Consider the following 22410-nt stretch of genomic DNA (forward strand, 5'->3'; position numbering starts at 1 on the left):
GGGTGTTGTTCACTTACAACTGTTTAGAACTCATGCGTAATTTAGCAAATGGTGTACTTTGTAGCATTTTGGGAGCTCGAGATTGAGAGAAACATTTGTATTTGATTATTTGCAGAAAGAAACGACTTTAACACAAAAATGGCAAATTAAAAGCATGTTTGTTTGTTTTTTGGTAAAATCGTTGCAGAATTTTTTCTCCCGGCTTTTTCGAAGACACATTTCAGAAATCGAACGGTTCATTCCCAACTACACACACTCTACAGTCTCTCAATCAAGAGGCTTATCGTTATAAAAGGCATTTTTGAGGATGTTTGTGTTCATTGGCTGCAAGAAAGTTGGAACGACAGCGAAATATTGTTCGTAAGTGAACGGCCTTTTAAAAAACCCTACAACTGGTCGCGGTGCATGGCAAGCATTTTTTGTCTCGGCCCTTCTCTCTTCATTGTTTATTTACTTATTATTATTATTATTATTATTATTATTATTATTATTATTATTATTATTATTATTATTATTATTATTATTATTATTTATTTTTTGGGGGGAAGGGGGAGGGGGGTGTGGGGCTTATTCCAATCTTTGCTCAGCTGTGATGCATGAACACGTTTTAAAGGACTTGAAAAGCATACAGAATTGCCTTCTATTTAGTTAGTGAGTGGCTAATTTACTCATATGTATCAGTGTGTTCTTATGTGTAGGCCGACAAGAATAACATTTGCATTCAATGTTTAGTGTCGTAAGAAAGTAAATAGCATTTGTTTTAAACTTACAGCAGTTTTTCTCGTCAGAAGAATCACGACATTCACTACGGCCATTACACTTCCAGTGGGCTGGTAAACATCTGCCATCCTCACATCTGAACGCTGACGAACTGCAGTTGTAAGCTAGAAAACATTAAAACCAGGTTCAGCTTCAGCTGTGGTTTACTTGCCAATGTTTTAAACTCGCACGTACTTCAAAACATTGTGTAGTTTGCAGTCTTGGCGAAAAACTTGCCAAGAAATATAATTTTTTTGAACTATGCTTGAGTGTGCCATTTGCATTGGTTGTCCAGTGGTACTGCGTATGGTCGGACGGACAGTGACGTCATACAAAAACAAAACTTTTGTTTTTTATGAAAAATGATTTCTCTCTTCGATATGTTTCCATATGTTTTAGACATGGTTCCCCGCGCGCGCGTGCCTTCGGTGCGTGTAGCGGGGTTGTGAAAAGGCACTTTACAGCGTCACAATTCAAGACTGATTGTTGCACATTATTACTTCAGTTTTCTTAAATTATATAATTTTTGGCACACTTGTTTTTCAATTTACAAAAAAGCATTTTTGTGCTCACTGGCAGCGAAAGTTGAGACGCAAGCAAAATATTGTGAAAAGAGTGGAAGACAAGAAAACCTTGTCGGTTGGCAAACGTACTTGTCCAAGATAGTAGAAGAAGGGGAGAAGACAAGACCCCGTTTGTGAGTGAATAATTTTTTCGTTTGCCTTCTTCTTCGTTTCCCTACCTCAACCAACCCAATTTCTGCTTTATCCGGGTACTTTCAAATTTAGCTGGAAAATACGTCAACAAAAACGTCACATAAAATGTTACATGTATTACGAGACTTTTATTCCGTAAAGCTCATTTCTACAGATCTATACGCTTTATTTTCAAATGCGAGAAAAGCTTACACAGCCAATCAAAATGGTTTACATTTGTTTTCACTTGTTGAAGTATAACCAATAAAAGACAGCGTAAACGCCTTTCTGAGCCAATCAGAGTCGGGCATCGTTTGCATTCAAATGGCTTTCCAGATTTGGCGGCTTTTTAGCGGCGCCTCCTCCAATTTTTTCTTGAGAAAATGGCGAAGACAAAGGAAAGCTATAGGTTTGTGTCGGTTGGTTGCTCCCTAGAAGAGTTTGTACAGCATCAAGAAAACAAGAACACATTAAATAAAACACAGAGAGATGTTCCGTTGCTGAAAAATATTTAGTTTCAGGGAGTGAGCCGAGAGAGTTAAAAAATATTGATGCAAGAGGTCCCGAAGTGGTTTCGCCAATTTTCTTCTTCAAGTTCGAAACAAAGACGGAGAACTATACGAATCCACATCGCTGAGGTCTTTTGTTTAACGCTTTGATCGGTATCTAAAATAGAAAAAACCATCCGTCAACCGTTATGGAAGGAAAGGAGTTCCGTAAAACTGATGTGTTTGTCGCGAAGCGAAAGGACCTAAAAATTGAAGGGAAAGGAAACAAACCAAACGCTGCGCGTAAGCTAACAGACAAGGAAGTTGATATTCAGTGTTCGGCCAACGTTTACTCGGTTGCTCTTCGTCTGAGGCCATCGTTAACACTCTGTGGTTAAACAACACACATTTTTAAGATTAAGAGGTTGCCAAGAGCACAGGGACATGAGATGGGGTGATGTTGAGAGAAAAAGAACAGCGGACAGAACAGCTTTTCTGGAGTATAAAAAGACAGACGAAGACAAGGACCGGCGCTGATCCAAAAGACGCTCGAGCTGTAAGACCAAATATCATTGCTTTCGAAGGCAGTGAAAGAGATCCTGTCAGGGCTTATGACCTCTATGCTTTTAAAGACCAGATGATATGAAGACTATGTATAGTCCGTTTTAGTGAATAGTGCTTTTCGCGCGCGCTGATTGTCTAGCTCGGAGGTGAATAGCCAAGTACTATTCGCCTCCGAGCAGCCGAAGAGAAACAAGATGGCTTTCCGCTTCGCCACGGTCATTTGAGAGAAAAATATTTCGATAAGCGAGGCGGCTGTTACAAAATATACAAAAATGGCAACAAAGTTTGGTTTGACGGCATAACAGTGGCAAGTTATTTAATCTTTCCAACTTTATAATCTAAGTTACCGTAAACTTTCGAGCACTTCAAAAGTAAGAGATGAAACATCTAATATTTTGCAGCATTGTTTCAAGACGAGTAAAAATACCAATTGAAGAAGTAACACTCGGGTAGTTATACAAGTGCCCCCAGAAGTTCTACCTATAGAGTGTGTGCACGGCGGCCATGTTGGAGGACTAAAACAAAACAAGATATTTGCATAAAAATAGAATATATTTCCCAAAGGAAAATCATTGTATTGTTTCGGTCCTCCAACATGGCCGTCGTGCACACACTCTATTCGCAGGAAAGAGTGACGTGATTTTTTGTAATTAAAAATCGCTTACCGCGAATGAGCATCGTACGGAGAAATTTTCACCAGTTTAATTTCTGACCATATGTCAGTATAATAATCATTGTCGAAAATAAGGTAACTGTTTGGTTCGCTAGTTATTCAACTTGTGTGGTACACACTAAAACAATTATTCACCTCAGTGTCGGTGAAAGTGGTGGATATTTACCTCACCGCTTTGCGCCACGGTAAATATCCACCACTACTCACCTCCACTTCGGTAAATAATTGCTAATTACTTAGCGGTCACTAAATCACACTACAAAAGCGGTAAATACAAAACCTTGGTTCGAGTCAGCTCCATACATACATACATACATACATACATACATACATACATACATACATACATACATACATACATACATACATACATACATACATACATACATACATACATACTTTATTGTTACCTCCTCAATTGGGTTTTTTAGGAACAATTATTTAAATACTAAAGTTACTAATAACTACACAATTAAAATTAATCAAATTCAAGAAACATTTACAACATTATCTAAACATTATAATCGAGAAAAATACTAAAAATAAATAAAGTTCAGTAAGTATTTACAAAATTGTCTAAAAGCTTATTCTTAAAGACACGTTTAAAAACTTGAACTGAACGGCTTGATTTTAAAAGGGGTCTAAATTGTTCCAAAGTCCAACAGTTCTGTAATAAAATGTTCTTTGTCCTGAGGCTGGTACAAGAGTACTATTTATAATTTATGTCTAGTCTCATCACCATGGAAAGTAGAGTTTTCTGAAACTTACCACAGTTTCTCTCGTCAGAAAAATCACCACAGTGATTGATGTTGTCACACCTCCCGAGGGGATATATGCACTTGCCATTGTCACATGTGAACGCTGATGAGCTGCACTTGTAAACTACAAAACCATTTAGTACAAATGTTACTTCTAGAGTTTGAATCACGGCTGTTGTTTATTTTCAACTGTTTTGAACTCATGCGTAATTCAACAAATGGTGTATTTTGCATCATTTTGGGAGCTCGAGATTGAGAGAAAGTTTTGTATTTGACTATTTACCGAAGGACACGATTTTAACACAAAAACGGCAAAAGCATATTTCTTTGTTTTTCGTAAAATCGTTGCAGAACTTTTTCTTTCGCCATTTTCTAAAACATAATTCACAAATCGAACGGTTTATTCCCAACTACACACACTCTACAGTCTCTCAATCAAGAGGCTTCCCTGTAGAGCAGGCATTTCTGAGAATGTTTGTGCTTATTGGCTGCAAGAAAGTTGGAACGACAGCAAAATTTTGTTCGTGAGTGAACGGCTTTTTTAAAAACCCTACAATTAATCTCGGTGACAGGCTCTTTTTTCTCTCTGCTCTTCTCTCTTCCTTGTTTATTCCACTTTTTTTCTTTTTTTTTTTTTTTTGGGGGGGGGGGGGGGGGTCGAAGGTGGGCTTATCTTAATCCGCTTCGCTCATCTATGATGCATAAACATGTTTTTAACGACGAGAAAGCATACAGAAATTCCTTCTATTCAGTTAGTGAGAGGCTAATTTACTCATATATATAAGCATGTTCTTATGGGTAAGCCGTCAAGAATGACATTTGCATTTAATGTTTAGGGTAGTAAGACAGTAAACGGCAGTTGTTTTAAACTTACCGCAGTTTTTCTCGTCAGAAGAATCACGACATTCACTACGGCCATTGCACTTCCAGTGGGCTGGTAAACATCTGCCATCGTCACATTTGAACGCTGACGAACTGCAGCTGTAAGCTAGAAAACATTAAAACCAAATCTTACTGTTGCAGGTTGAGCTGTAGCTGTGGTTTACTTGCGAATGTGTTGTACTCGAGCGTACTCCAAAACCGACCTGCCTTAACAAAAATTATATGTATGTATGTATGTATGTATGTATGTATGTATGTATGTATGTATGTATGTATGTATGTATGTATGTATGTATGTATGTATGTATGTATGTATGTATGTATGCATGTATGTATGTATGTATGCAGTCTGCTTGGCGAAAAACTTTGCAAGAAAGATCGAATTTTCAACCATTAATATAAAGATATGATTTTAAAACAAAAACGGCAAAAACATGTTTCTTTCTCATTTAAACCTCTGAAGAATGCTTTCTTGTCTTATTTTAACTTCCTTTTCTTAAGCATTTTAGAGGAATTTTCGCGCAGAAAAGCACACAGAATCACTTGCGCTATAGGTCAGTGAGCGACTAATTTAGCAATATCTCTTAGCTTATCTTTATGGTAGTGCAAAAGTGGTTTTGGAGTTGAACGTTTAGTTTAACAAAACAAAAAACTAAAAATAGTGTTACACTGACGGTAGCCTATTTAAACAGACGTTTTGCCACAGTTATCCGTGCGGCCATACTTTCACCTGGCTTAAATCATTACACGTGATGTTTTTTTCTAAAATAGCTTTACTTGATTATTTTTGGACATTCACCAAACACCCACCCTAGTTGTTCAAAGTCACTAAATTGAGCGCCTAGCCTGGTAGGAAACGTTTCACTGGGATTTCCGAAACGTAACAAAGCGTTTTTTTTTTTCGAAGCCAAGGTGCGGCGGGTAAGTGCTTGATATTATCGTCAAAAAATACTGGGTGGGAAACGAATTACCCGTGCTAGGAGAATTAAGCTACTGGCCAATCACTGGCCCGAAAATAAAATAAGCATTGTTTCTCGAATTTGTCTTCAGCTGGTAAGAGCACGGCAATCTCCTTCCACTCTCGCTAGCTGCAAGATGTGACAACGATATGACTTTCCCCACGGGTAAGGAGGCGAGTCATATATGTGGCTGGACTGATATACTTGGGCTTTTAAATATGCTTATTTTATTGAATTGCTTTTAGCCTATCTGTATGTTGAAAACAATGTCAAATGTTCTTAGTCAGATAAAACGGAAGAGGCAGAGAAACGAAGCAAAAGGTTGCATTCAAAACATTTCATTCAGGACTCTGTTTTTTGAATCTATAGCACGGTATGCAAAACAAACAACAAAAATATTCCGGATGAAAACAGCTTCCAACTAACTACATATTTCGAACTCGTAGCAACTCTTGGCCATCCTGTTCCCAGTTTCTCGATTCCGAATTCTGTACGACAGCTCTTCGTTACCAGAACTCTAGCGTCTTTTTAGACCCCCAGGGGTGGGCACCTTTTGTTTCCTTATATGGAGATGCGCATCGTAACTTCTTACGAGCTTCGCACAATTTATCGAGTTTGGTTCCTGCCCAGGCGGGATTATGAATTGACGCTCGCCCGCTTACCACCCTCGGTTACTAAGACTTCGCGAACACTGGTGATATGGTTCTGACTAAAACAAGAAATATATGGAATGAAACGACTAGAGAAGACAAAATAATAGTTTGGTGAGAGTAATTCAACTTTTTTCGAGATAAATTTTATCTTTATTTGGTCAAAACCCATTTTTCCTATAGGCCATAATTATTCTTGGCAGCTGCTGCTCCTGCATGGACCAGATTTACGTAAACCTTTTTAGGGGATGTTTACATGATACCGTGATACTACCGTGATACATGATACTCTGTTTTCGTTTCCATGAAACCAGCAGTAAGATCTCACGCCGGGGCGAGTCATACCGGTGCGAGTTCGCCCCGGTAACTGTACCGGAGCGAGATTTTTATTCCGGTACAAAAACTCATTCCGATGTCATGTAAACGCGGTAGGGCAAAGATAGCGCCGCAAAACAATAGGTTTAAAGAGGAAAAACAATCGCACGTCTTTTCAGATTACATGTCTTTACAGTCCTCTGCTAAACAAGAACGTAAAATGACCAAATTCAAGTTCATTGGAGAGTTTGAAAACGCGATGTTAAAACTTCCTTAACCTGAACGCTACTCCTACCAATTTAGTCCCTTGATACTTCGCCGAATCTGTAGAAGTTGAACGAGTGGAAATAATCGCGAAGTACTTTGTTAAACAAGGGTGACATTTAACAGTCTGACGACTGACAAACCTGTGGCCCTCGAATTCCAGAACTAATTGGAATTTGGAAATGTTGGTTTTTGTGGAGGGAGGAAGACCGGAGAACCCGGAGAAAAACCCTCGGAGCAAGGACGAGAACTAACAACAAACTCAACCCACATATGACGTCGAGACCGGGAATCGAACCTGGGCCACATTGGTGGGGGGCCAGTGCTTTCACCACTGTGCCATCCCTGCTCCCCAAGTAGAGCAAATGAAATAAAGTGATATTTTCAGGTGACGTTTTCGTTGGCGTTGACTTACTGTTGCACATGATTATTTTCTTAAAATTTCCAAAGAATTCGGAGGGGAGGCGGGGGGGGGGGGGGGGGTAGCTCAAGCCCCATGCTACTGGCCTGCCCTCCAGAGCACTGGACCACTGGTGGAAAGAGTGAGTCATGTTTTGATAGTTGTCGAGCTTGAAATACAGTGGCGGGTACCATTTGACCCTACGATGAACACAACACGTAAACAACACGTGATTTTTAGTGTTTTATACATTTCACTTTCTCATGATTGGTTGAGCCTCTTTGGGTTCTTATTAACCATACAAGTTACCTCGGGAACTGTCATGGGAAATTCTTTTGTTCTTTTTGACGTATCTATTGAAATTTCCTGAAGGCAATTTCACTCTGGGAAAATAGGTTACACACAAAAAGTTGCTTCCCCATGGACAACAGCCATTGATGCAACAGATCTCGACGTGTTAATCGCCAATTTTCTACTTCAAGTTCGAAAGAACGATGGAGAACAATACGAACCCACATCGCTGAAGTCTGTTGCTTCAAGCTTTGATCGTTATTTAAGATAGAAAGACCATTCATCAACCGTTATGGAAGGAAAAGAGTTCCGTAAAACAAAAGATGTGTCAGGTGCGAAGCAAAAGGAACCAGAAAAAGGGAAAGGAAACAAACCAAACGCTGCGCGTATGCTAACAGACGAGGAAGTTGATATTCAGTGTTTGGCCAAAGTTTACTCGGTTGCTCTTCATCAGAGGCCCTTATTAACACTCTGTGGTTAAACAACACACAATTCTTAGGATTAAGAGGTTGCCAAGAGCAAAGGGACATGAGATGGGGTGATGTTACCAGAGAACAACAGCGGATGAAACAGCTTTTCTGGAGTATAAAAAGACAGACGAAGACAAGGACCGGCGCTGATCCAAAAGACGCTCGAGCTGTCTTTGCTGTCGCTGCCCTTATTAACACTCTGTGGTTAAACAACACACAATTCTTAGGATTAAGAGGTTGCCAAGAGCAAAGGGACATGAGATGGGGTGATGTTACCAGAGAACAACAGCGGATGAAACAGCTTTTCTGGAGTATAAAAAGACAGACGAAGACAAGGACCGGCGCTGATCCAAAAGACGCTCGAGCTGTCTTTGCTGTCGAAGGCAGTGAAAGAGATCCTGTCAGAACTTATGACCTCTATGCTTCGTAAAGACCAGGGGGGAGTTGCACAAAATTTAACGTCGGGCGTAACTGCTAACGCCAGACCCTCAGCCCAGTCACTTCAGTATTTTAACAACGGACGATAGCGTTTTCGCCCGCGTGTAAGTTTTATGCGACTCGTCCCAGATGATATGAAGACTCTGGATAGTCCGTTTTATTAAGCGATCAATCACACTACAAAAGCCATAAAAACAAAACCTTGGTTCAAGTCTGCTCCCATGGAAGATAATAAGCTCAACTCACTTATGAAAACAATGACAGAAAAAGCTGGATTAGATGCTAGAAACTTCACTAATCATAGCGGGAGGAAAAGGATGATCCAGAAACTGAATAACCAAGGAATACCTCCAACGCATATTATGCAAATCTCTGGGCACAAGAACGTACAAAGTCTGACCAACTACAGGACACTGTCGGAGCGACAACAAAGAAACATTCCATTATTCTAGGTGGATACCTCAGAGTGTTAGGGCCTTCAGGCTGCCAAGGGGGTATTTTCAATGCTTTGACTCTGAATCCAAAGCACAGTACAGGATTCCACAACACGGCAGCCCTTGATTCTTTTCCAAGGCGCTTCAATTTAGGAAGGAACTTTTAACATTTTTGTGAATGCCTTGAACGAAAGTCCCACTTTGTCATTGCATTCTCCAAGGTCCAAAAGTCACGACACATTATCGATGAATCGGACAGGGACTAAATGAAACTGAATCCTATGTACTGATATCGTACTGAGATTAAACTTTTGTTGGTGCATTTTCTGTTCAGCACTTTATTTCGATGACGACTTAAGATGTACTGCGATACTGTGATATTTGCCATTGATATTAAATTTGCATTTAGTTCTATTATCTGTGATTTGCTCTTTCTAATTTGTGTTAGTATAAATCTACTAACGTTCTATCACGAATGCTGCTCTCTTATTGGCTACGCTACTCACTATCTATTCTGTGATAGATAGCGAGTAGAGTGAGTAGCTTAAAACTGTGCGATCGTCAACAAAATGGCGTCCGCGTCTTCGCGTTTTCGAAGTGTCTGTAAAGAGGATTTGGATAATTTACTAGTCGAGGCAATTCCAGAAAAAACAAAAATTGCAACCAAATATGGAATGAAGATTTTTCACGGTAAGAAAAGGAGTTGAAACAAGAGTTAAATAATTTTATCCTTCATTTCGCTTTTAAAAGTTGGCAATTTTATAATTTTGAAAACATTCAAAGTTGCGTCTTATACTGACACATTTTTTTTGCAAAATAAATTTTAGAATGGTTCGCAAGCCAACAGAAATTCACCGTACCTATCGAAGAGCAGTCAAAAGAAGAGCTGAACAAATGTTTGCAAGTTTTTTATGCATCAGTAAGGCAAAAAAATGGAAGCGAATTTAAAGTTTCTTCCTTGCGAGCGATTCGCGCTGCCATTGACCGGCATTTAAAGCAGCCGCCTCACAACAAGCCCTGGTCAATTATCGGTGATTCCGAATTTGCAAAGGCCAACCAAACACTCAACGCTATTTGCAAAAACGTAATGAAAGAAGGGAAAGTAGGTCCTGTGGTGCATAAAAACCCAATAACCAGCGAACAAATGCAAGAATTGTTCGCAAGCGGTCAGCTTGGCGACCCCAACACAAAAGATCCCTCGCAACTACTGCGAACAGCTTGGTTTTACTTGACCCTTTATTTTGGAAAACGAGGACGAGAAAATCAACGAAAACTTACCAAAGAGATGCTGGTTTTGCAGTCTACACCCAAAGGAAGACGGTACTATGAGTTCCGAAGGAATGCTCTGATGTCCACCAAACACCACCAAGGGGGACTCAACGATTCTACGGACGAATCCGACGGAAAGATGTTTGAAGCAATCAATTCCAGTCGCTGCCCAGTGAAAACAATTGAGAATTTCATTAAGCATCTCAATCCCAAATTGGATTGCCTGTTCCAGCGACCGAGGGAACTGTCAGGGAAATTCAATCCTGAGAATGAAACCGTGTGGTATTGTAATTCACCAGTCGGTGAATCCACACTCGCCAATATGATGAAAACCATGAGTAAGGCAGCTGGAATTACTCCACATCTCACCAACCACTGTGTGAGAGCTACAGCAGTGACCGTGTTGTCAGATAGCAATGTTGAGGCAAGACACATCAAGGCAGTGACAGGCCACAAATCAGACAGCTCGATTGAATCGTACAACGCAAGGGCATCCTTCCACCAGAAGGAGAACATGTCAAACATTTTGAGTGGATTCGTATCCGGAGAGGAGCCATCACACCAGCCACTAGCTATTCAGAATCGCTCCAATGTTCTGCTCCAAATTCAGAACGAGAATAAACCATCCAGCTCTTCTTCTGCCGTTGAATCCCAAGTCAGTTATCAGCAGTCAAACGCCCATCTTCCACAGTCGTTCAGCTTCCATGGTTGCACGGTCTCCATTGTAAACAACAACTTTTTTCGCTAAACTGTGTTCAACTTTCAACTTTCCATAACTTTCTACTCATTTACGTTTTGTAGATTAAAAAGGTGGCTTCCAAAGAGAACATTTACGTCAGCATATCAGATTATCTTTGCTTGTCATTTTACAATAAAAACTCCGCTCCTCGTTTCAGTTTCGAGCGCATGACAGTTTATAAAATCTTGAATGAAATGCAAAGGCGCACACACAGAAACCAATGCAATGTCGTGCAGTTGTCAATTATCCGCGCATGGTGTGACATATTTATATTACAATTCAGTAAACACGTGAACCTGTCTTGTTGTCAAGTTTTGAACGACTAGTAGATTTATACTAAAACAATTAGATTATTCGCTCTCAATTTCTATGCGTGATAGTTGATTCGGGCTTCGCCCTCATCAACTATCACGCGATAGAAATTTCGAGCTCATAATCTAACTGTTAATTACATTGAAAAATGAAAATTGTCGTGATATGTGCAATAAACAGCTTACGTCATAGAAAGTGCTTTGTACCGGGTTATATTTACTCGTTGCTTGTGTCAAAAGCCCTCACTCGCGCGTACCTCGCTTGTTCGGGTTTTGACACAAACAACTCGTGAATGTAACCCCGAACGCCGCACTTTCTACGACGTAAACTATATCTTCGCATCTGGCTAGTGAGTGGTCAGTTTGCTGATAATTGGCAACTTATGCTCCTGGGACCTGATTTACGAAGACCTTTAAAGTTAAGATGTATCTTAAGAATTGTTTCTTAACAAACGCCTATTATTGTAATAATAGACTACAGTCAAACCTCTATTAAGCGGTCAAACTCGGGAAATAGCCAACGAACCACGTAATACAGGTTGACCGCTTAAAAGAGGTTTTCCCAACCGTAGTACGCTATTGAATGTAATATGGTAAAAATGGAACTAGCCTAAGTATGTCATATATATTGTATCAGTTAACAACAACAGTAACTCGAAATATGAGAAAAACAACAAGCTAGTAATTGTATGGTCAAGGTAGTTCAGCCTGTAGTTCTAATGTTGTTTGTAAGGCAATCTTGTTTGGTTTAAACCACATTAGTAACGTACAGTTTTGCCATTCAACATGTAGTGAAAAAAATCGGTTATTTGTTATTCTAAGTCTGATTACAAAGTGTATATTATGTTGTGATTCGCCCGTCGTCGTGTCAAAATATCGCATTGCACCTGTCCACGTGAGCGCTTAAGTGAAATACAATAACATTAGCCAATTGGGAATTCTAAATGGTGACTGCATCCGCTTAATAGAGTTCAAATTTACAGTAAATATCGGGACTGATTTGGGGAAGTTTAATAGAGGGTAACCGCATAAAAGGGAGGTTTAACTGTACTGTTCAGAAATACATCTTTAGTAAGGAGGGCCTCATGAATCTGTCCCCTGGCTGGTAGAAGAGTAACATTTATAATTTATGGCTTGTCTCATAAGGAGCAAAGAAGAGATGGTTCAAACTTACCGCAGTTTCTCTCGTCAGAATTATCACCACAGTCATTGTCGCCGTTACACCTGTAACTGGCTGACATGCATCTGCCATTGTCACATGCGAACCGTGATGACGAACAACCTAGGAAATAATTTAAAACAAATCTTATTGAAGTTTTCACTATGACTGTTATTTATCGTAGTCCTGTAGTTTGAAGTGCATCCTTTATTTAATTGCAGTTACCAGGAAAATATCCATATTCTAAAAACTAGCTCATTTCATATTCTTGGGCGCTCGAGGTGTTGAGAACCAATTGTATTTACGACTACTGACAGAAAATGACGAAAACATGTTTCCTTCTGAAAACCCTCGCACAATTGTCTCCTTGATATTTTACAACACTTTGCTCAGAAATAAAATGGTTCACTCTTATAACTAGAAAAACATTTTTAAATCGCTCAATCGAGCGGTTGCCCTCCATAGCAAGCACTCAGAGAACTATTCTACTCACTGGCGGCCAAAGCTGAGACGCAAGCAAAATGTTGTGAAAAGAGCGGAAGACAAGAAAACGCTTTCGGCTGGCAAACGTATTTTCCCAAGATAGTAGAAGAGGGGAGAAGCCAACACCCGGTTTGTAAGTGAATGAAGTTTTCGATTTCCCTGGGGTTTGCCTTCTTCTTCCCTCCCCTACTTCAACCACCCAATTTCTGCTTTATCTCTAATTTCAAATTTAGCTGGTTATTAGAATCACATACTACAAAGCTGGCTAGTGAGTTGTCAGTTTGCTGATAATTGACACCTCATGCTCCTGGGACCCGGTTCACGAAGGCCTTTAGAGTTACGATGTATCTTTTAAGATACATCGTTTCTTTAAAAGAATTGTTTAAAAGAATTGTTTCTTAACAAACGCCTATTGTTGTAATAATAGACTATTGCCCAGACATACATCTTAAGTGAGGAGGGCTTCGGGAATCTGTCCCCTGGCCGGTAGAAGAGTAGCATTTATATTTTATGGCTTGTCTCATAAGGAGCAAAGAAGAGATGGTATAAACTTACCACAGTTTCTCTCGTCAGAATTATCACCACAGTCATTGTTGAGGTTACACCTCCAGCTGGCTGGTATACGTCTGCTATTGTCACATGTGAACTGTGCTGGGCGTGGTGGGAGCATAGGACCTAGGATATATTTTAAAACAAATCTTATTAAAGTTTTCACTATGACTGTCATTTATCTTACTCCTGTAGTTTTAAGTGCATCCTTCATTAAATTGCAAGTGTCAGGATATTATCTATATTTTAAAAACTAGCGCATTTCATATTCAAGGGCACTCAAGGTGTTGAGAACCAATTGTATTATATTTTCGACTACTGACATGAAATGGAAAAGGCATGTTTCCCTCTCAAAATCCTCACAAAATTGTCTTCTTAATATTTCCCAACACTTTGCTCAGAAAAAAATAAAAGGTTCACTCCTATATAAAAAAAAAAATTAATTCGCTCAATCGAGTGGTTTCCCTCCATAGCAAGCTTTCAAAGGATTATTCTGCTCACTGGCGGCGAAAGTTGAGACGCGAGCAAAAAATTGTGAAAGGAGCGGAAGACAAGAAAACCCTATCGGCTGGCAAACGTATTTGTCCAAGATAGTAGAATAGTGGAGAAGACAAGACCCCGTTTGTGAGTGAATAAATTTTTCGATTTCCCTGGGGTTTGCCTTCTTCTTCCCTTTTCTTTACCTCAACCACGCAATCTCTGCTTTACTGATCTGTGATTTCAAAGTTAGCTGGTAAATGCGCCAACAGAAACATTTAGAATAACAATGTTTTCTTACAGCAGCATTATTTTAATAACTTAGGAGCAGGAGCTCTCAACAAACCCTACTGGGCTGTTGGCACCCTATGCTCCTAGGATTCGGTTCAAGAATTGTTTCTTAACAAACGCTTATTGTTATGATAACAAACGATTGTCAAGAAATACATCTTAGGTATGTTTTCCCGCTGTTGTTTGTTGAAAAGGGGTTAATTATTAACTTACGCAATTTATTGATTTCACGCGCTTCTAAGTTTGCCTGTGAATGTGATCAGTTACAAAATCTTCAAAGTACAAAGGGTAATGAATAATCCATAGCCGTCCTGTTTAGGCTGTGTTACTTACTCAGTTCCATTCATTCAATATTCACGTAGTCTTCGGGTCACGCAGCTCTTTCAACCTGCTGTCATCATGTTGTTTGTAACGAATCTTGCCATTGACAAACCATGCACTTTCCACAGACTATTTTCCTTTTAGTACTTTCAACCTTTTGGCAAGCTCTGGTGTCATATCCTTCACTATAGTGATTCCCTTTTCTTTAAGACCTCTCGTCCTCATGAAACTGAAATGCCATCTTCGTCTTGTTCGATAAAAACTTAACGATCACCGCTCTTGGCTTCATGTTTCTCACATCAACATTGTGATAAAGGTTAGTGAGCAGCCAATTTATATATGCATGTGTTAGGTTATTTTTACGATGACGCAAATCTGGTATTGGAATTGTACATTTTGTTTAATAAGAAAGCAAAAACAAATTTAATTTGTGTTACACTTACAGCAGCTCATCTCAGCAGAGGTTTCACCACGGTTTTCGGAGCGGCCATACCGACCTTACACTGTTAAACTGAATTCACTAAAATGAAATACACTATTAAACTACTATTCACTAAAATGAATACGCGTTTTTTGAAACATCCTCGCGGCTATTCCAATTCCCTCTAAATATTCAATGCAGGTGAAATTTCCTGGAGTTAGATTCTTGGAGACCGCACCCAAGTTTAGAAAGAGAAGAACAATCGTCGTCGTGTGTTTACGTCTTCCATATAACGACACATTGGGAAATTTTACGTCCTAGTTGTGCAGTAACGGCAAAGAAATGTATCAAAAAGTGGTTATTAAGGTCATTAAGCCAATTGTTTGTTTGTTTTTTTTTTTGGTTGCGTTCTCGTTACCGTCGCCTTCGTCGTTGCTAAAACTCCCTAAAAATAGGGAACTTAAACAACAACGATGGCGACAGCAAAGAGAACGACACAAAACAATAGGCTTAATGAGGAAAAACAATCGCGACAGAAGAGACTCCTTGCTTTCCAAAAGAAGGTCGGTCATTTAAAAGAAACAATAAACTGAAATCAACACAAAGAATAATCTATGAAGTGACTGGCCCTCTGTACCGCTTAGAAGTAAGTAAGGCAGTCCTTGCATTGTCAGACCAACCATTTCACATTGCAGCTGCAGGATATCCTAAAAACTGTAGACCGAAAAAGGAATAGCAAATTTTCCCACTCCTCTTAACTTGTAAGTGTGGTTGGAATAGTAAGCTTAAATATGGTGGGTTCGTGCCAGCTAGCCATCCAGCCACATTACAGTCACTTTTCTTAAAAAATGCAAACAACTTGTAATTTTAATTTGAGATAAATGGCTTTAGTGATATTATGAGAACTGTTTTAAGATGTCAGAATTCCATATTTTTAAACTGTGGTGTTGCATACGTAAAGAGTTAATTGGGGTCTTGTTTTGTAATTCATTTTAGCGAGAATCCTCTAAACGACCCCGACTGGATAATGATGACGATGATGACAAAGACAATAGCGGAGCTGTAAGGATCACTATGCGCATAACTCACTATGGGTTTTTTTACGTTTTTTAAATGTGCAGTGCTGTTCTGTTTTCCGTGAATAAGGCGTTAGCAACAAAGACCCTGCTATTAAACGAGCAAAAGTCAAAATTATTTGAAAAATAATTTAATTGTGCATTTGTTCCGAGTGACGGTCTCATTCATTGTGTGGATTGGAATAATTAGTAAGGACAATTTATTCACACTCTAATAAATGATGTTGGAAAGAATGAAAGCTTGAAATGAAATGATTTCATTGTTTTTTACAGAATGATTTTGGCTACCCCAACTGGGTATTACAGTCAACTCTCGAATTGCGGACACCTCGCTTTTACGGATACCCTGATAATACGGACGACAGCTAAAAATAACAGACATTTGACTGAAATAAGTTCCCGCTATTACAGGCTCTCGCTATTAAAGACACTAACTCTCGGTCCCAAGGGTGTCCGCAATAAAGGGATTTGACTGTATTTGGACAGTCAAAAAAACAAAACAAAACAAAAGCAACTGTGTTGTAGTAGGTTCCTTTCAGGTTTTTCAATGCAAATTGACTAATCGTTGGTTATTAATTTTTGAGATAAAACTACTATTGTAGCGCTTTGAAGGACATCTTGTATTTGTCTATACGAATGATTAAAAAGAAGGCGTTTCATTTTATAGAACCTCCTCGTTCAAATGATAAATGCACACTTGTGATCAGGGCCTTTGACACCTCAATTTTCCTCAACACGCTACGAAGTCCTCTATTAGAATGGCTTCTAGTAAAATTTCCTCCAAAATCGTATACGAAATGTAATAATCAAACTCACCAATGTCTACAGAATAGAGCGGTTTTCAATTGTGTCGAAAGTAATATCATCTTTGCTTTAATTGGTTTTGCTTTAGTACGCTCTGTGATTGATCACTAAAATCCGTACCACTTTCTCAACCAATGAAAAGCAAAACCAAGGCCAATCATGCCTCGTTCGCACGCGTTTTCCCCCGCTTGGCACCGGTTACAGGTATGTGCCTAGTGATTGGTCAAAGTAATTATTTTGGTTTTAATTAGACTTAATCATGGGGTAATCAATGAGTAATCAACTGATTAGTCACTGATTATTGTCGATAATCGATGGGTAATCGATGACTAATTGATAAATTTTTTCTCTCGGGGTAAAAGTTTCCGATATAGGGCCCTTGTTACGATCTGTAAATGTAAATATAAAATTACTTTTATTTCTTCATTGTCCATTTGGTATGGTTTGTGTAGCCACGAGATTACATCGATCACTAATCAATGCAGTCAATAACTAATCGCTGACTGTAAATTTCGTGGCCATCGAATTCTCATCTATTACTCATTGATCACCCATCGATTACACAATTAATACTCAATGATTTCATTCATGTTATCGATTAGTTTAATACGTCTGGGAATATTTAAATTGTTTACTTGTCAGGGAAGTAGTGGGCTAGAGAGAGTTTAATTATTTGAGAGTTCTTGTACGTCAGAAGTGCTAGTTATTGTACACGCTTTCTGGTGAACTCAAAGTGTGGAAGTTGGCTTTTGTGTTAATGATTTAGATTTGATTAGGGAATTAAACATGTCAAGGTCCCCCATTTTTAATTTTGCTTTAATACGCTACTCTCCCTGGCGTCAGATGATGGTACGTGTGATGGTATGTATTTGTCCAACATGGCCACTGTTTGCTTACTTAGCCATAGAGTCCACTTATTTCACATACATAGTCTTGGTAAGTCATTTCAGCTCTAACAGACGATTTCTACAGTCTATATTTCTCCTCCTTCTTGAGCTCCAACAATTTCAAAAGTGCTCAATATATGTTTTCACACATTCTTCTGATACAACAACAACAAAAAAAACTCCTGTGCGAATTTTGCAATGCTTTCGAGATCTTCCAGAGAGCATTCAACAGACTGATATGCTTCCCTTAACTGGGCTCATGGTAAATAATCGTCAATGGTTCTGTACACTGTTGGCGTCCTGTGCACAGGTAGGTAGTGAAGTTCAGGGATTTGATAATCAGGGAAAGGCCTTGAAATGCGCTCGGTCTGACTGCATCACTTTTTGCTTGACTTGCAAAAGTCAGATACTTTGCTGCTGGAAATTTCACAAGCCATCCTTCTGGTATTCAAGAAACATCTCTCCAATATATCCATAAATGGATATATCTTCTTGAAGTAACTGCAACTCACGACCTGGCGTCTTTTGGCTTAACTTTTGGCTGCTGTGTATTGCATCAGACTCTTTTTATTGAAAAAAATATCTTTTTGGCAAGTTGTAACATAACATTCAACAAGGTCTCCAGCAGGCCCTGGCTCATCATCCACCATTGGTTGTACCTCCTGGGCTACTTGCCATACATTGGTTTCCGTGCATTCTCTCTCTTTTTGCTTTACTTCACTCGCTGATAGTGCATCAATCTCCTCAATTGTCAGGTCATCAAATGGTTTAAAATATAAATTCCCAACTCAATGTTGATCCATCTTCAAGGGCATCACCTATGGCTGCATTTGTCCTCTCCGCTTTATTTTGAGCAAAGTCCCCTGGAGCATGATGGATTCGGTTACCTGATCAGAGGAAGGGATGCCGGCAACTTCTGAGTCCCCTAAGCAAACCTCTGTATTGGTTATTCGCTATCCAGGGCCTGCGTCCGTGGTCTTCGGGTTGCTACAGCACATTATCGGGGGTTCAAACAATCTATCTTGCTTAGATACTGGGAGTATCACTTAAAAGTTCCTCCATTATGTCCCACAGCTTTTCTTGTTTTACATAGAAAAGCATGTTTCTTTGGACCAAAACTGAGCTTTCGTTAATGCTGATAACGTTTTCCAACAACTTATTGACTAATGTTTCTTCAGCTCCTTGACCATTTCTTCATTCTCTGTCCAAATACTCATGAGTTCGTCAAGTTGATTCTTAATCCAAGCAAGTTTCTCATTGTCATAGCAACAGTTGACATACATGTAGGCTTGTTGGGTTATTCAGGTTGATCATTATTAAAGTTAAAAATAGAACATTTCCAAGTTGCTGTTAACCTCATTATGAAAGAGAGGCTAAGTGCAAAGCTTTTCGTACGAAAATTAGTTTTGTTTGCATAAGAATGGAAACTAATCGTCATGACAAAGACTTTGAACTTAGCCTCGCTTTCATAATGAGGTTCAAAGCAACTCGGAAATGGCCTATTGCTTGCTGTGCAGGGGACTTATTTATTTTTTATTTTAAGTGAACAGCAATGTCTACGAAAAGAGATATGGCCCTCCCCAAAGCCTTGCTTAAATTTTTTGGTGACCCTCCCCTTTTTGGTTTCATAAAATGTAATGACCCCCCCCCCCCCCCCCATTTTCACCAGCCCTTCCCCTTTAATAAATGACAGGTCCCTTATACTTTATAGGCCAGTAATATGTGAGGTATAGATGTTTTACTTCTGATACGGGTATAAAGGTATAACATCCATACCTCAGGTGAGAGGATGCTTGACCCGGAACTGAGGTATGGATGTTATACCCTTATACCCGTATTTTCTAGATTAAACACCCCCGGCGTTTATTTAAAATTCGGCAGTTTTGACCCGGCGTATTTTAGAGGCCGGCGTTTAATCGAGAAAATACGGTACTAGAAAATTGGCCCAAAATTTGTAAATAGGAATCCCATGTTTCTGCCCATCACACAAATTTGGTAAACTGGAAAGCCTCTAAAACAATGCATTTAAAAACGTATTTTTTTAGTATATAAAAACAAGCCTTCTTAGACGCGGCGGAGGAAAAGTATGTTAAAATACATGAAAATGAGAACCAAATAGCTAAGAAACCTGGACTTGATTAGGTCCATTTTTTAAATGATCAGATGTTGTTGTATTCAGAATGTGTCCTTGTTTTTCTAAAACACAGTTGTCCATGCAACTTCTCACCAAAAACTCCAAGGGCGGCAGAACAGGCTCCACATACTTGAGTGTGCCATTTGCATTGGTTGTCATGAAGTGTTGCATACGGACGTACGGTCGGACAGACAGTGACGTCATAAACAAAACCAAAATTTCTCGCATCGACATGGCGCTCCGCGCGCGCGCCTGGACCATCGCTTTTAGAGGCTGTGAAAAGGAACTTGCACGCAGCGTGACAATTCGAGACTGTTTGTTGCACATTATTGTTTTTAATTATACACCTTTTTGACACACTTTTTTAAATTTCCAAAAATTCTGAGGGGGAAGCTTTAGCCCCCATGGCGGAGGGAGAGCGTTGAGTGACGAGTCCAAACGACGGCTGCGAAGAAGACTAGTGGCTACCCTACATAGCAGAAATGTCCGCTCGTCGCTCAACCATGAGTCTTAATCGCAGTGGCTGTTTTCACACTAGAAGACAGCAAATCATCTGGACGGACAAGTCAAGTCTTTGGCACCAAATTACGTACTCTTAGACCGAAGTGATTCAGTAACACACTCCAGTTTGAACTTTTATTCAGTGCCATGGTTTGAAATTCCAAAGAAATAGTCCATGGTCGATCTCTATTCTCATTCGAAGCCAAAACACTAGCAAACGCCTTTAATTCTTGCTCAGATCATGACTTGTTTTTCCGTTTGTCTTGCTCTTTCTCTCAACAGCGGTATTTCCACTCGCCATTTTGATTTTCCAATAAGCCATCACTCCTTTTTCTAGTTCCATTCCCCTTACAGAGTACGGCGAAAGAAATGCAACCATTTGTTCGTCTGGTTTGAATTTAAGTCGGACCTTCTACGACTTGTCCGTCTAGACCAACAAATCGACCTTGAAAAATCGTCTTAACGGGCGGATGAATAGATGGAGAAGATTTAGACGATTTTTACGTTCAAAATTTTTGTCGTCCCGTTATCACACTGAGCCGACTTTTCCGTCCAGACGATTTGTCCGTCTCTAGTGTGAAAACGGCCATTGTATCATAGCGCCAGACTCACTGCGTAAAAAGCAAACCTAGAATATGCCTGTGGGCGTCTGCTGTAATGAAAATTTGTTATTTTTATGTGATCAGCAGAAGATCAGACTAGGTAAGTAACAGGAGCCTGAGGGCTTAAATTAGTATCTTCTCGTAACTTAAATATACTTACCTACACCTCCTACCGCTGGTAACAGGGTGAGAAGGAAAAGCAAGTTCTTCATTTTCCTGTGTAAATAAAGCTTTATTTTAAAAAATTGCCAGCATAAGAAAAGAATCTACTACAATCTTCATTTATAAACAGTTATTAATGCCCTTTCTTCTTAGTAAATAGTTTTGGAAACTTTAAACTAAACAGATAGCCTGCGCCCTTGTAGCACAGGTGGACATACCGGTGAGTCGCACTCAATGTTAACTTATTGTCCACTTGCAACAGGGCCTAGCAATAAAAACCATAAACGACAATATCGATTTGGCGACCGACGGTGGAATGTCGCTCATTGGCTTGTGCTCCACCTTCGATGAGCATTGGTTTTAATATTCCAAATTTTATTAAATGAATTTAGTCTCCCAATTTTTTTTCATGGGAGTCGTATTACCCTTCCTCTTGTAAACTATAACGAATTCGGCTTGAACTGAACTAGAAAAAGCATAAATTAATGGAAAGGAGGCTCCAAATACTTATTTAACGACAATACGTTGAAAAAAGGCGAAGTTGTAGATTTATTCTGTTAATAAGATTTAAACGCAATTTTGAATCTAAGAACAATTTGCTTGCTGATAAGGTTTCATCGAAAAGTGTCCTCTGGAAACAAAGGGCCAGTTATTTAAACAGAGTCTTACTTAGGGCCCCGGCTTAACACAATCAATAGGCCTCAAAACCTGTTTACAAGTGGTTTATTTTATTAGACAGGAGAAAGATCCTCGCAGTGAGTATGCAACCGGTTAAGTAGTTGCGAAAAGAAAGCCTGAAAAAATTCAGGCTTGGACGGGATTCGAACCCATGACCTCTGCAATGCCGACGCAATGCTCTACCAACTGACCTATCGAGCCAACTGGGAGCTGGTCATATTGTGAGTTCGTGACAAAATATCAACTTGAATGTTATGGAAATTTAGCACTTCCTCTCCCAGCAGCCGGCGACTTTGCTGTCTACAAATAATATATAATTTACCGCTTTATAATTCACACTAATTTTCCCAAAGATCTGGTTGGATTCAGCTCTACCTGCCTATACTAGTATTATTCAAAACATTTTAAGTGGACTGCTTTTAAAAATTAATCGAAGGTCTGCGTCTTTGGAAGAGAATTGAAATGTTATTTCTCTGAAAGTTCACTGAGCTTGGCAACACTGCAGT

General features: G+C 39.4%; 2 protein-coding genes across 2 annotated transcripts in view; one reads left to right on the forward strand and one right to left on the reverse strand.

Annotated features, from left to right (window-relative positions):
* LOC146489833 (uncharacterized) overlaps positions 1-22410 on the reverse strand; it is a 204203-nt gene that overhangs the window by 7152 nt on the left and 174641 nt on the right. Inside the window, exons 5-6 of the mRNA XM_085084304.1 lie at positions 12534-12641; positions 771-884 (exon numbers count right to left, since the gene is read on the reverse strand). Coding sequence (XP_084940430.1) covers positions 771-884; positions 12534-12641 — 222 coding nt within the window. The remainder of the gene's footprint in view (positions 1-770; positions 885-12533; positions 12642-22410) is intronic.
* Positions 9478-11343, forward strand: LOC146489834 (uncharacterized protein KIAA1958-like). The gene is made up of 2 exons (XM_085109200.1): positions 9478-9730; positions 9868-11343. The coding sequence occupies exons 1-2, from the start codon at positions 9610-9612 to the stop codon at positions 11055-11057; spliced, it is 1311 nt and encodes a 436-aa protein (XP_084965326.1). The 5' UTR covers positions 9478-9609; the 3' UTR covers positions 11058-11343.

This window comes from Pavona decussata, unplaced genomic scaffold, assembly GCF_977016875.1.
Source record: "Pavona decussata unplaced genomic scaffold, jaPavDecu1.1 SCAFFOLD_2, whole genome shotgun sequence".
Classification (NCBI taxonomy): domain Eukaryota; kingdom Metazoa; phylum Cnidaria; class Anthozoa; order Scleractinia; family Agariciidae; genus Pavona; species Pavona decussata.

Bases quoted from the DNA above. Each gene is read 5' to 3' on its own strand.
- LOC146489834 (XM_085109200.1), top strand. From the start codon at position 9,610: ATGGCGTCCGCGTCTTCGCGTTTTCGAAGTGTCTGTAAAGAGGATTTG. The intron at 9,731-9,867 runs GTAAGAAAAGGA...AATAAATTTTAG, and splicing joins TGGAATGAAGATTTTTCACG to AATGGTTCGCAAGCCAACAG.